General features: G+C 51.1%; 1 protein-coding gene across 2 annotated transcripts in view; it reads right to left on the reverse strand.

Annotated features, from left to right (window-relative positions):
* The window catches only part of Olfml2b (olfactomedin like 2B), a 36878-nt gene extending 23144 nt beyond the window's left edge, over positions 1-13734 (reverse strand). For both annotated transcript variants that reach the window (XM_059280949.1, XM_059280950.1), the window contains exons 1-3: positions 13212-13734; positions 10405-10668; positions 8462-8569 (exon numbers count right to left, since the gene is read on the reverse strand). In XM_059280949.1, coding sequence (XP_059136932.1) covers positions 8462-8569; positions 10405-10668; positions 13212-13385 — 546 coding nt within the window. In that variant the 5' untranslated portion in view covers positions 13386-13734. The remainder of the gene's footprint in view (positions 1-8461; positions 8570-10404; positions 10669-13211) is intronic.
* Positions 13735-14291: the final 557 nt, after the last annotated feature.

Below are 14291 nucleotides of genomic sequence, written 5' to 3' on the forward strand. Positions count from 1 at the left end.
AGAACCGACTCCACAGAGGACTCCACCTGTCCTCTGCATGTGTGCGATGGCGTACAAACACATATTACTCACACACACAGTAATCATAAATAAAAATAAAATCTGGCAGAGCTGACTCATCAGCCAGCCTCCTGGCCTTTGCTCCTGAGGTTCACTTACTGGACCACTAAGGGTGCTCGGCCAGCCCAGCCAACCCTACCAAGTGCTTTAAAGATGCCGGAGCATCCTTGTAATTTGCTTTCAGATGCATGAAAAGTCGTGTATCTGCAGAACAACTCAGGATGCTGGACTCCCTCAGATCCCCACTACTCCAAGTATGGACAACAGGCCGGTACCATCAGCACTAGGCAGGAGCTTGCCAAAAAAGCCCATTCCCAGGCTCTTCCCAGACCTGCAGGATCAGAACCTACATTTCCCCCAAATCTTCAGGTGTACTGAATCCACACCGGAGTTTGAGAAATGCTGCCTTTAAATAGAAGTTTGAGGTAGCCGGTAAACAGAAGCAGGAAAGAAGCTGTGACAGCCACGGTCTTCCCGGGTGAGAGCGGAAAGGTTCCTGGTCTCTGGCATCCTCATGAACCAGCATAGAGCAGCGGTCCCTTCCATGGCTTCTTATTCTAAGACGGGGAGCAAAGCCTGGCAGTTCAGAGGCCAGCTGTGTGACCTCTCTATTAGCTCATGGATGCTGAAGACCGCAGGGGCGGGGGGGTGGGGGGGGAGCGGCTTCGTGAGCAAGACAATGAGGATCCCACCTGGGGAAGATCACCTTCCATGAGGAAGTAAGAAACAGACCAAGACATGAGAAACCGCCAACCAGAGAAAAGAATTGTGGGAAACTAAATTAGTGCAGCAAAGGCCAGTACTGACCCCTCACCAAGGGCAGGGACAGCACCCCAAGGAGGCTGAGTTGTGTTCAGACCCACTGCCCGGCAACAGCCCCAGGACTCCACCCAACGTGCTGATATCTTGGAGTGCTCGGGATGGTGGAGTATCTTTACTATGTGAAAGGCTACCCTCTGATTCCTCCTGAGCACCCCCAAGCGTGAGCTTCCGGTGCAGCACTCTCTGGGAGGTCACAGCAGCCCCCAGGTGCAACTCCTGCCTCCCGCCCACTGGGCCCCAGGGGTTCCCTACCCATTGATTTATAGTCTCCAATCCCCTTTCTGATTTCAGTGAGGCTGTTAGTTTGGATTTCCACAGAGGAGGGTTTGAGGCAGGCCAGCTCTGAAAACCCAGAGGGGCTATATAGTTTATTTCCCTCATGGGAACAGCAAAGCATGTTGGCCGCCTGAATAAACACCAGGCTGGAGGTGGCATCACCCCATCAGCCTGTTGGGCTGAGTCAGCTGATGTCCCCAGGGTGGCAGCAGCAGCAGCTGCCCCTCTGTGGCTACCTCCCCTCAGCCACCTCCCATGCATGGCTGCTGGCCCTCCGTGAGGCTCTGCCTTCTTCACACCAAGGGCCTTTTGTGGGGGCACTTCTTGGAGGTGTGGGGCAGGGCATTCACCCACTCAGGGTGCTTAGGATCCTACCCTGTCAAATGGGTGAACTCCATGACTTCACGCCTCAAGCTTTTCCCCTCTGGGACAGCTGCAACCGTGACATTTATGATGTACACAACCTGGCTCTTAGAGAGTTCATTGAAGATAGCAAGAAGGTTGCCTATCTGGCTTAAGCCAGCATACTACATGGTCCCTGCCAAAGATCCTGGTGCCATGAAGTAGAGGGTGGGGAGGAAATGTGAAAGAGCAGGCATCCCAGAGGGCCGGAACAGAAGGCTGAACACAACTAAAGATCTGGAAGCTTGGCTATAAGTCCCTAGACTAGGCAGAGCTAGGGAACTAGGGAGTGTTGACTGAAGAAGTGCCACGCGCTAGAGAGGCATGCATTTGGGCACAGCAGGCTATTAGCCGAGAGCAAGCCCGTGTGGTCAGGTGGGGAAAGGGGTCAATGCTAACTGTAGCTAAAGGTACAAAACCCAGAGGGAGGGAGCATGTGAGCTGGGCAGAGTCCCTGGGCAATGTAGACATAACACATGGGTGGAATTGGGGTCAGCACGGGACATTCACCAGCACACTGCTTGGCATATACTTTGGCATGGTGTGGAAGCCAGTACATCCAAATGTGCACACTGGTGGGGTGGGCATGGGGAAAGGGTGTCCTCTGGGTGCAGACTCTACCCTGAACTTTCATAGCTATTGGACAAGGATGGGGGCATGGTAGGTAGAGACAAAAGGTACAATGCCTTTCTTAGGACAAAACTATGAGGGTGACGGAGTAAGGTGGCAGGGCTCTGGAAGCTCTCCATGGCCTTGCTTCCTTAACCAGAACCACAATGAGTATGCATGGAGAAAGCCTCTGGAGGTCACACCTGGGTTTTATAACCATGCCATCGACGAAACCTCTCCAGGCCCTTTGGAGAAAGAATGGAGGCATCCACCACACCCAGGCCTGTTACAGAGAACAGACAAGGAGTTGTATGTGGCAGAGACCCTGGGGGGGGGGGCAGGGCTGGAGACATACAGGTGACGCTGCAGTAGAATGGTTCTTTCTGTCCCAGTAGCAAACCATGGTTGGCATGGCTGAGACAGGGAGGAAAGAAAGAATCCTGGGATACATTAGACACCCGTGGGGGGAAGCTGGGCCAGACTGCATGTAGGCCAAACCTTGCTCCCATGCCATGCAGCAGGCTGCCTGGAAGGCATGACTGTGCACCAGGCTCGGGTGCTGAGAGCAAGCCTGGAGTGGTCCTGCAGCAGTACTGGGATGAAAGAATCAACAGTAGAAGGACTAGTGGTTCCTGGGCTTGCCCTGTCTGTCCCCTCCTGCTCTGAGCCCTCAGGGACACAACTCGGAGCAGATGGCCAGGGACAGCTATCCCAGCTGACAGCTGTCCCCCAGCTCCTACTAAGAGAGCTAGAATGGGAAGAGCAGCTGCCAACAGCCGGTGCTCCTGATGGCGGGGACAAGCAGGCTGTGGCCCAGTCCCTCTGACCACAGCTGGTGGAGCAGGTGGACCTGGGGAGAGGGAGCCACCAGCTGCTGCTCTAAATCCCTCCCCAGCCGACCAGCTGCTTAGCATCTTGTGTGTGTCAGGTGCTGCTGAGCCAGGCCCCGGGAACAAAGAGCAATACTACCCAGCTGCCCTCAAGAGATCCCTAGCCAGCTGCCCTCTGGAGAGCCCAAGCTTGGGAGGGGAATCAGATCAGATAAGTTCTGGGTTCCTGGGGATGAGTTTCTGTGTTAGATGAACCCTTAGACACTGACCCCCAAAATCAAGCTACATGCTCCCCCATATCCTGGCAGTGATGAGCTCTTCCTCAGCCAGTGGAGGGGAGGCTGACTCCCTTTACCTTTAGCCAAGAAGGAAAGCTTGAGTTCCACAGTAGCAAATTAGATTTGAAGCATATATAACCCCAGGAGAGGTGAAACTTGGCTTGAACTCATATTAAGATGTAAATTGAATTAAGTAAAGCGGGAATGTATTTTGGAAACATTCTCACTGACCCCTTTGCCTTTTCAGTGTGTGCTTGCAGGAGATGGGGTGAACCTTCCTCTCCAAAGCTGCGGCTTGAGGAAGCCGCAAGGGTGACAATGACTACAGAGAGCTCTTCTAAAGAGGACACTTTGATCGGGAGAGCGAGCACTTGGGGTGTTTTGATGGACTGGGAAGTTTGGAAAGCAAAGTTAGCTTTCCCTAACTTACTGCCAGCACTACACAGGTGAAAATTACATTTCCTATTAGTTAGTGCAAACATGTATTCCCCCGAGTAAGGACTGCGCCTCTGATGTTGCCTTCTGAGCCAGGAACACAGAAAGCAATAGATCTTCAGATTTCGGGGAGACCCTCATCGATGCCTGGGCCAGTGCATTCTGGCGGAGGGGGGGGCAGGCTAGTTCTGAGCCTGCAAAACCCATCGGAGACTTCTAAGCTTCCTCAGAGGCAGCATTATCTGGAGAAAATGCTTCAGCTGACACACAATGTCACCCTCAGTGCTCATCGGTGCGTAGGAACAAAGGGAAAGCCACACATGGGGGGTGGGGGGGTGGGGGTGGGGTGGAGTGGGGGAGTGGGGGGGCTGAGCTCAGCAACAGAAACAATGAAGCCTTTAGAATCCATTATCAGTCTTGGACAGCCTGGCAAATCTTTGTGTCCTTGATACACCTGGGGTTAAGGATGAACTCTGCCTACGTTGAATCAGTGCTGCCCAGGACTATATGCAATTATCAGGGTTTGTCCTTGCCTTTGGAAGCTATAGGTTTCCCTCCTAAACTTCCAGTCCTCACCTCTCCCCACCTTTCAACTCCAACTCCCCCATCGTATTCTCTGATTTCTCTTCCCCTCCCCAGCCACTGGCAGGAGGGGGTCAGCATGAGTCTACCAGGTTGAAGGTCACTGGCTGTTCCTTCTTCCTGGACCAGCTCTCAAAGCAGGGTGCATGTGTTTCAGGCCTCCCCAAACTGAATAAAGGTGTTTGGGGTTCAGATTTTGGAACTCAATAAAGTAGTTTCACTATAGTCTATCCTCCCTCCCCAAATTAGAAAGTCGGATATTATCAAGTGCTGATGAAGGTTCATATCTGCTTGGAGGGAGTATAAACTTGGACTCACTTGAGAAGACAGTTTGGCAAGACCCCCTTAAAGTCTAAGACAGCAATTCTCAACCTGTGGGCCTTTGGAGGTCACACATCAGATATCCTGCATATCAGATATCTGCATTACTATTCATAACAGTAGCAAAATTAGTTATGAAGTAGCAACAAGATATTTTATGGTTGTGGGTCACCACAGCATGAGGAACTGTATTAAAGGGTCGCAGCATTAGGAAGGTTGAGAGTCACTGGTCTAAGACAACTGATAACCCACTCACTCCATTCTTTGTCTATGCCATGGAAAATGTAAGCAAGCATGTGCCAGGGTACACATACAGGGCTATTCCTACACAGGGGCCTTCCTGGGCTCTTCTAAAGGATGAATTTGGAAACAATGCACATGTCTATAAGATCACCAAATGCATAGATAAACTGCAGTATATCCATGTACTAGACTAGTACACAGGAATAAAAATGAGGGAATAAGACACAAAAACAAGAGTTAAATGTTAAAAAATGTGAAGTTGAGTGATCTGTAGGAGTCTATATATAATCAAAGTTCAAAAACAGACAAAACTATCACACTTGGTGATTCATCCTTGGAGAATAAACCTGTAGAGCAAAGCAAGGAGGGGGCTGGAGGGATGGACCAGTGGTTAGAGCACTGGCTGCTCTTGCGGAGGACAGGGTTTCAGTTCCCAGCAGCCACCTGGTGGCTTACAACCCTCTTTAACTCTAGTTCAAGGGGATCTGATGCCCTCTTCTGACTTCCATGGGCACACATGTGGTAAATGCTCAAACATATAAAAATGAAATAAATCTAAAAAAAAAAAAAAAAGGAAAGAAAGAAAACAAGAGAGATGATTAAGTTTCCCTGGGGGTGAGCCTGGGAGGGCATGCGGGCTGTGGGTGCGCTGACATCACTGTAACATCACTGTCTTCAGCTGGATGGTGGTTTTTCAGAGATTTGCATTATAATGAGCTATCAAGCTATATGTTCTCTATGCATTTGCCAATGCATGTATCTTTTCCATCGCTTAAAATAAAAGCTTAACTAAACTCGACCCACAGGCAGAGCTGCCAGGGAGGATTTCACTGAGGGTGAGGAGGCTCTGAGCCGGGATCCATTTCTCTCTTCTTCCTTCCTCTTTCCTCTGCAAATGAGGTTTCCACGCCTCCACTCTCCTCTACGCCAGAGACAGATGTGCACGTGTGTGCCCGCCTGCACTGCCAGGCAACAGGCTTACTCTGAGAGGACAGCCCCTCCGATCTGACCTCCTTCGGTCTTGTCTGACCTCCAAAGAACTCCCCTTGGGATTCAAGAATCTGCAAGGAGTGGGAGCAGAATTTGATTTCAATTCCTCCCACAGAGCCAGGCTGGAGGGAAGGCGTGTTTTTTCCATTTACCCAACATTCTGCCTTTTCAATTACTGCAAACCCCAGACAGACAGCCTGCACAGTCTTGATTCCACCTCCGTCTGAGATACAGTGCTTTACTTCATGGATCAAAGACTCCTGTCAGCACAACGACCTGTCGCCTCGGGTTGTCTGGCTTCGGGAAACCTCCGTGGAGTGGGACCTTCATGCATGTGGGACCCAGCCACAGTTCTGCCTAGAAACTCCCTTGGAAGAGCTATGGTTTTCAAACTCTGGTTAGGAAAAACTGATGCCTACAGGGTAGACAACAAGGACTGGAAGGAACTTCTGAGATTGATTAGGGAGAGTCCTGGACCAGAACCAGAAGGCCTGAACCAGAACCCAGCCCTAGGCTTCTTTTCCCTTGATTTCAGGCAAGCCATGGAATTTCCTGAGGTCTCACATCCTCCTCAGCTCACAGAAACAAATCACTAAATGTATATGGAATGTTTTTAAAAAAAATTGTAAAATGCTGTGTAAATACAAGGATTATTATTATAAAAGTCCAACGCTGGCTACCAAACGTGAGTTTTGAAAAGAGATACTCTCATCTCTATGACGATGGAGACAAAACCTCAGTGCCTAAGTGCCATCCTGCTGGGCCACTGCACTGTACCAGATTCCCCCCACTTCCACCCTTAGTCAGAGCCAAGGGCGCTGCCACAGGGGCTGGGGCTGGGCTGGGCCTTTCTTCAGAGTCCATCCCACTGGCCTCCTCTGAGGACGGGTACCTGACCCTGTCCGCTAGTAGCCTCTCACAGAGCTATCTTCCTCAAGCTGTTCTTGCTAGAAAGAATGGGAACTATGTGGCTGTCAGGGGGCAAATGGAAGTATACAGGGTGGCTGTTAATCGTTTTCTTAAAGGGATATCACACATTTGGACTGTTAATCGTTTCCTTAAAGGGATATCACACATTTGGACAGTTCTAGGGGACTCTGGGGACAGAGGAACTTTCCAGCTCTGAACTCCGGTTTGACCCTTCAGAACCAACCCATCTGGAGGGGTCCTGTTTTTGATTCTAGCCATCAACATCGGGCCTACCTCTCCAGGAAGTCCCTCTGGGGACAGTGGGCAGAGTAGAGAGGACTGCTGTGGCTCATGTGGCTGCCTCACTCTGTCTGTAGACTCAAGTTGTAGACCCTGGACCCTTCTTATCACACTTGGCAACTGAAGTGACTTTAGACCCTCTAATGTCCCCAGAACAACATTCATATTCTGAAAACTCTTCACAGCATGGAAGGTCTAAACCTAAGGGTGTTAGAAGGGGAACTGGGGTTCACTTCTAAGAAAGTGTTTGGAGACAAGCCTTGCTATGTAGTTCAAGCTGGCTTTGCATGCATGATCCTCCTGCCTCTGCTTCCCAAGAGATGGGATTAGAGACATGGGCTACCACGACTGGCTTTGGGAGACAGTTAAAAATATCTCTCTCTCACTGTCTCTGTGTGTGTGTGTGTGTGTGTGTGTGTGTGTGTGTGTGTGTGTGTGTGTGTGTGTGTGTATGTGTGTGCCACAGCACTTATGTGGAGGTCAGAGGCCCCCTTGGAGAAGTCTGTACTCTCCTTCCATTATGTGGGTCCCAGGGATTGAACTCAGGTCATGATGCAGGGCAGCAAGCCCCTCTACCAACTGACTCATCTCACAGTCTCACAGGCCCCTCTGGGAACATCTTTTAGGAGTGAAGGGAAGGAGCTGAGCAAGCTAATCATGAACGTGGTGATTCATCTTCTCTGCCCCAGCATTCCCAGCATTACATTGTGGGAATGTTTACCCTCATGTCTCTTCGGTCATAACTCAGATGCTGGGTTTAATTGAATGATTTTGACATAGTTCCACCATGATTAGTGTACCTTTTGTCCCCTGGACAATCATACAAGGTAGGCGGGACATCATGAGTGGGGCGGGGGTCTTGTGGCTGCTTGGTTGAACCTCCCTTTCTCACATCTATTAATAATCACTCATTAGGAAACCTCATAATCTCCATGATAGAACCCCCAAAGCCTATCCAGTTCATGAGGAATATTGAAATGTTCATGGTCATCACATCATTAAATCCAGCGCTTAGAGCAGTGGTTCTCAACCTGTGGGTCGTGACCCCTTTGGTATATTTACATTACAATTCATAACAGTAACAAAACTACAGATATGAAGTAGCAACAAAATAATTTTGTAATTGGGGGTCACCACAACATGAGGAATCGTATTAAGGGGTCGCAGTGTTAGGAAGGTTGAGAAGCGCTGCTCTAGAGGAACACTTGGAAACTAAGGTAGTAGATTTGTGCTGGAAGCAGTAACTCTTTGGGCACAAGATGCTAGATGCCAGTCAACAGCACCCGTCCGGGAGCCTCTTCCAGTAGGGCTGAGTGAGGAGAACTAAAATGCTATATCCTTTGGGGCTCGGTTGCAAAAACAAACAAACAAATAAAACCATAGTAAGACCAGAATCTTCCTTACCTCCTCCAGTTTATCCACGCGCCCCACCAGTTTAGTGGTGACTGAATGTAGCTTTAGAAGATCCAGGCCATAGAAAGCACCTTCCAGCATGTCTATAATTGTGGAAAGCTAAGAAGCAAGAGTAGAGGGTTAGTTAGTTGAGGTTCAGGGCTGGGGCCAACAGAACCCCAGGAAAGAAGTTCCTTTTTAGATCTCTGTGTTGGAGACTCCACAGGGAAGCCACTAGCCAGGAATTGAGAGGGGCCCTCAGAAGCACATTTGTGTAGGGAAGGACACAGATAAGCCCCAGCTGTGATATGTATTCTGCCTGCAAAAAGACAATTAGATGACCTTACATAAACGTAACCCTGAGGCCTGCGTACTTCCATAAGCCGTTTGTGTTGGTTACAGCACAGGTCAGCTGCCCTCACCTGCCTTTCTTACTAGACTCTAAGTTCCTTGGGGCCTTCTCATCTGTTCTCTCAACATACGTGTGAGACTCTTTACTAACAGGTAACCCACACATACTCAGCATAGTGGCTGCGAATGTCAACAACACCTTGAGGACATGCTTCCGAAACCCTTAACTCCATCCTGGAATAAAGGCCCTGAAAGGCACCCACTGCCTTCCCAGTACAAAAAAACCTAAACTGATCCTGGGTTATAAACAACACAGTGGCCCATGTTTGAAGTGGCCACCTGCCCTAGAGAATACAGCCTTCCTGTCTCTTCCAAGGCTCCGGCAGCATCCAGGGCCTGCAGAGCTCTGGCAAAAGTGCAGGTGGGACATGGAGAAGAGCCTTCCTTCCAACCAAGGACCTGTGTGTGGAGCACGCTGGGCCACGCTTTTGTAATCTCTGCTCCCCATGCATCTCCTTGCTTTGCTTCCAAATGAAGAACTCCACACTGACATGCTCGGCGTTTAGAAGCTCTCTTTCCAGCTCAGGAAATCCCACAGCTGGGTAGTATGGACTTGGATGACTTTTCTGATCCCTAATAGATTTCTGCCTGCTGTGGTTCCAGAAAACTCCAACCTAGAACTGAATACTGTGGCACCGGCTTCAGGAAGTCTCTCTGGGTAGAGCTACCACCCTGAATCACATGACCAAGCCTGAGGCATTCCTTGTCCTGCTAAACACTTCTCTGCTTAAAGAACAGTGGAGGACTACCAGGTCAGTGAATAGGTGTCAGATCCTCGACCTATCAGAAGCACATCAGATCTCCCCTCATACATTCATTTACACAGGCTTTGTGGGTATGATGCCAATGGCTCACTAGGTGCCATCCATCAGTGTTCCCAGATCCCGCAAGGCCCTCCACATTATATTCAAAGAGGCTGAGCTCACAAAAGTGAGGGAGGATCATGGAGCAGTGACTGGACCACAAGGCGTTCTGACCACCCGACTGCAAGGGAAAGAGCAAGGGCAGGGGCACCTGAAGCCCTCAGCCATCCATGGGGCTGCCCACACAGGACTCAATTTCCCCACACTACAAAACACGAGCCCGGGACCAGTGTAAAGACCTGACCAGAGCAGGCCACTCTAACAGCGGTGCCAAGACCAAAGGGCTCACTCTTCTTTGTGCCTGTAACACCTTTGGTGTGCATGGTAGGCTGACAGTAAGTTGTAACCGTGATTTTCCTGGAGAAGAACACTGAGTTCTTTTGGCCAGATGGGCCTGGCAGATGCCCCTAGGCCCGGCCTCCCTGGTTCCATAGGAGGGGTGGGCATAGGGCATAATTTGCTCCCTCCCCCCCCCCCCCCCCCGTCCCCATCCCCATCTCTCTCTGACTTCAGAGCTGAAAATGTCCAGCTTGTTAGATCAGCCTCGAATCCACAATGAAGACTCCAGGGGCCAGGCCTGACCTTCTTCAAAGGCCGTCCATGCCCGGCTATGAGTCTGTAGTCTCTGAGATTCCCCAAGGGACCCTCTCACCCAAGGCACTTCCCCACACCAGCTCCTACCTTCAAATCCCGGCTGTCAGCCTCCCGCAGCTTCTGGAGCCTGAAGTCTCCCTCACAAGGATTGACGGCCGATGGGGGCGCAACACAAGCACATTTACAGGAGGAGCCCGAGGTGATGGTCTCCACCGTGTAGAAGTCTTCCTTTCTGGAAGCGCCCGCATTGATCCTTTGGCAGGCTTCTCGGCCCAGCGGTCTCACCACACACTTGCACTGGCAGTCGGAACCCTCAGACACAGCCTTCACTTTGTCGTAGTCCCCCAGCAACTAGACACACACAGAGGGACCGAGTTGGAGGGATGCAAAGACATGCACCTCAAGGAGGCTGACATTTCACTTTGCCAATGTCCTGCCCTAGCCAAAGACTTCAGCCCTGAGCCATGGAGTGAACAAGTCATAGCTCACAATTCGCTGACGCAGACATTTCCTTGAATGACATTTCCCCAAGTACGTTGGCCTTGGAAAGCTGTATCTTTCTCAGGAGGGCCCTTAGCCTTTTATCATTTAAAGAAAACAATCAAAAAACAAAAACAAACAAACAAAAAAACCAATCTGCATTGTTCTTTTAACAGCCCTTCCCCTTAGCTCAAATCCAGGTCTATATTAGAAATGGAGACACAGTTGAAGGAGGGATTGGAAAAGCTTGTCTTGGACAGTGAGGACTACAGGCTTCTCAGCCATTTATTCATTCAGCACTTACAGAGGACCTCCTCAGGTCTGTGCAAAGCATGCTGAGAGGTAATGAAGCCTGTTCATTGAAAAGCCCACTGTAAATAAGCCACACACACTCCACGGTGCTGAGTGCCCCTGAAGAGCGGGGATAAACTTGTGCTGGGAGCTGAGGCTCCACCTGGGAGCTAGGGAAGACTGCTAGGAAGAAGTGGCATTTGATGTGAGCCTCCAAAGACGGATTAGATTGACAGTCAGAGAGCTGGTAGAGACAGAAAAAAACAGATCCAGAAGTCTGTAAGGTTTATGTAGCCTCAGAGTTCCTTTGGCTACTGACCCAAAACTCCAGCCCCGAACCAGAAGAACAAAAGTAGCTGTGCTTGCTGCATCTAGAATGTTAAACATTTCCTTCTGGGTACATGCTCCTCCCAGCCTCCCCAGGCAGGCTTTCTGCTGTCCCTACCCTGGGAGAAAAGCCCTCCTAAGCCCCATCAGCTCATGGCCAGCAGGCCCTAGATTCCCAAAGCCAAGGCTCCTATCCTAACCAGGCAGAGGGGTCCCTTTCTTTGACTAATGATGGCAGCAGGCAGGCTTGGAGTCTGCAAATGTTCCTTGGGATGCTGTCTGCGGGAAGAAGGTGTGCAATGTTTTCCTTGCAACGGTTGGGTTTCTTCTAAAGCTAATGTTTGCTTTAGGACTGTTGTCAAACACAGACTGGACCAAGAGGAAGGAGGAGGTGTATGTAGCTCAGGGGGACTTAAGCAGCTAGTCTCTCCACGCTGAGAGTAAATCTTTCCTCTCTCCTTTCTGAAACTGCCTAGATTCCTATGCAACCTTGCTCAGAGAACCCTGGATGGGTTCCTTCCCTTCAGGAAGCTCCGGTTTCAGGCAAGCTTTTGTTTATGGTTTTCCAGAGCCCCAGCGGGAGGGATTTTAAGTCTTTTCAATTTAAGGGTCAGTGTGAGGTTAGGGGTGGGCAGAGGGCATATGTTAGCATAATTATTAAAAGAAGAAACAAGCATTCGATCAAACCCAAAGTAAGGCTGACAGATCTCTCTCTGCAGAGAGAAAAAGACCCAGACTGAGGGCCCAATGGAGGTACAGGCAAGGCGCTCAGCATCCTTTCTCCGACATTATTCATCCTGAGGACCATGGTGACGTCCACTGCACATCAGCGTGCCAGCTTTGGAGAGCACGAATACCACATAAGTGAGAGAAGTGTCCCTGACAGTCCCGAGGGCTAGGCTGGAGACTGCCAGAAGCCAGGCTCTCCCTTTCACTTTGGGCTTCTCCTCCTCATCTCTGGGAGGGCTATCAGGATGTTTTGAGGACTGAGTTAGATTTATAAATGGTCACGCCAAAACGCTCGTCACTATCAGGGGTCACTTGGCCCCCCACTGAGAATCAGCCAGAACTGTGTGGGTCTGCACTTCCCCTTCCTACTCCCAATGAACCAGGTCTTAACATAAATCTCTCTGTTCTGGGGTTCCCCTCATATGCATCACACATGTGGCAGCTCTGTCTTCACCCCATGCTTCTGCCCGAGTGTCTCATCTGAGGCCATAAAACAGCTCCCATGGCTTATGCCATCTGCCTCCTATCCAGCATGCCCTCCTGTTTACACATTCCGATTCTGACAAGCAGTCTCACAGGCAAGAGGTACTTTTCACAACCATCACACCAACACACACACACACACACACACACACACACACACACACACACACACCTTTCTTCTCAAGGAGTGTATGAAGTCCTCCTTTTCCCTCCTTTCTCCTGACTTGGAAAGCTCGAAACACTCCACAGTTGTGAGAGGAGGACCCATACCCTGACTTTTAAGAGGATACCTTAACAAAACAAAACAAAAAGCCAGTGTGGTGGAATCTCCACCCTTGAGAAGTAGAGGTCTTAGGAACCGAAGTTCAAGGCTAGCCTCAGCTACACAGTGAGCTGGAAGCCAGCCTGGTCTACAAGAAAGCCTGTCCAAAACCAAACAGATAAGTGATAAGTGAAAAGTAAATACTCTTCTCACTAAAAATAAAGAGAAAAACAGCTGCTCACAAACTCTTCCTCCAGGACCAGCCTCACGCCCTCGCCATCCCCCGAGGCAAGAGGGGAGGGCAAGAGATTCTTCATCCTACCTGAGATAAAACGTTCTCCTGGTTGTCCGCCTCGTTTTGCAGAGTGTCATCCTCCGTGGGCGCCACTGTTTGCACCTCAGGGGGCTCGCTTGTGTCTGTGGGAGGAGTACTGGATCCCCAGACCCGTGTCACCACCAGAGCAAAGCAAAGAACTAATGGCAGAGGATTGGCCATGAGTGATGCGACAACAGGGACCTTAGTCCCTACAGAGACCACCTTGGGTAGGGGGTCTCAGCAAAGACAGGCTGGAAGGCGTCTTCACTGGAGTCCGGAAGAGTGGCCGCTCAGAGAGCCGTCTAAAGCTGGGTGTGGCTGAGCGGAGCAGGACTGAGCTCCCCAGAGACCCTGAGCATCTCCTCCCCGACCCCAGCAGCCTAGAACTGTGCAGAGGTCGCCAGAAAGAGGTGACTGAGGGGGCGGAGGCGGGTGCGGGCTCCTGGAGGGCGTCGCCGCGGGGTGGGCTCAGGTGGAAGGCTGGCGCCGGGAAGCTCGAAGCACACGGGGACCGGGTGCAGGACGGACAGTGGCCACAGCGCGGGAGGCGAGGGAGGGCTGCTGGCCCAGGGCGCCGCGGGGCTGGCGCGGAGGGAGGGCGGAGCCTCTATTGTGCCGGGGCCGAAAGATGCAGCCAGTGACGGCGCGGAGGAGGAGGACCGGGAAGCGCAAAGACTTGGGCTCAGCGCCTGGGGACCCCGCCTCCTCCCGGATCGGCCGCTGCGCTCTAGTAGTCGCTGGCCGGCGTGGGTAGGGCGCGGCTGGCTTCGCTTCGGACTGTAGATGCTGACCCTAGTGGGACTTCGTGTGCCTTTTCTCGAGTTTTCTTCACGCCCAAGTCCCGGCAGAGCCCTGACCTGTCCCTGGACTACAACCTGGACAGAGGAGAAAGGACGGCCGGACTTGACTCCATCGGGAGTGCGGGCAGCTTTGAACTTAAGGCCAATGGTAGTCCGCGTGCCTGCCACAACTTGAGAACCTAATACCTCCCCCCAGAGGTTGCATCTTGAATCTCTGCCAGAGTGTGGCAGAGTTAGATTAAATGCTTAAAGTAAGGATACTGGCTACAGGTCTCTGGCGCTCTGC

Source organism: Peromyscus eremicus, chromosome 15 (assembly GCF_949786415.1).
Source record: "Peromyscus eremicus chromosome 15, PerEre_H2_v1, whole genome shotgun sequence".
In the NCBI taxonomy this organism is placed as follows: domain Eukaryota; kingdom Metazoa; phylum Chordata; class Mammalia; order Rodentia; family Cricetidae; genus Peromyscus; species Peromyscus eremicus.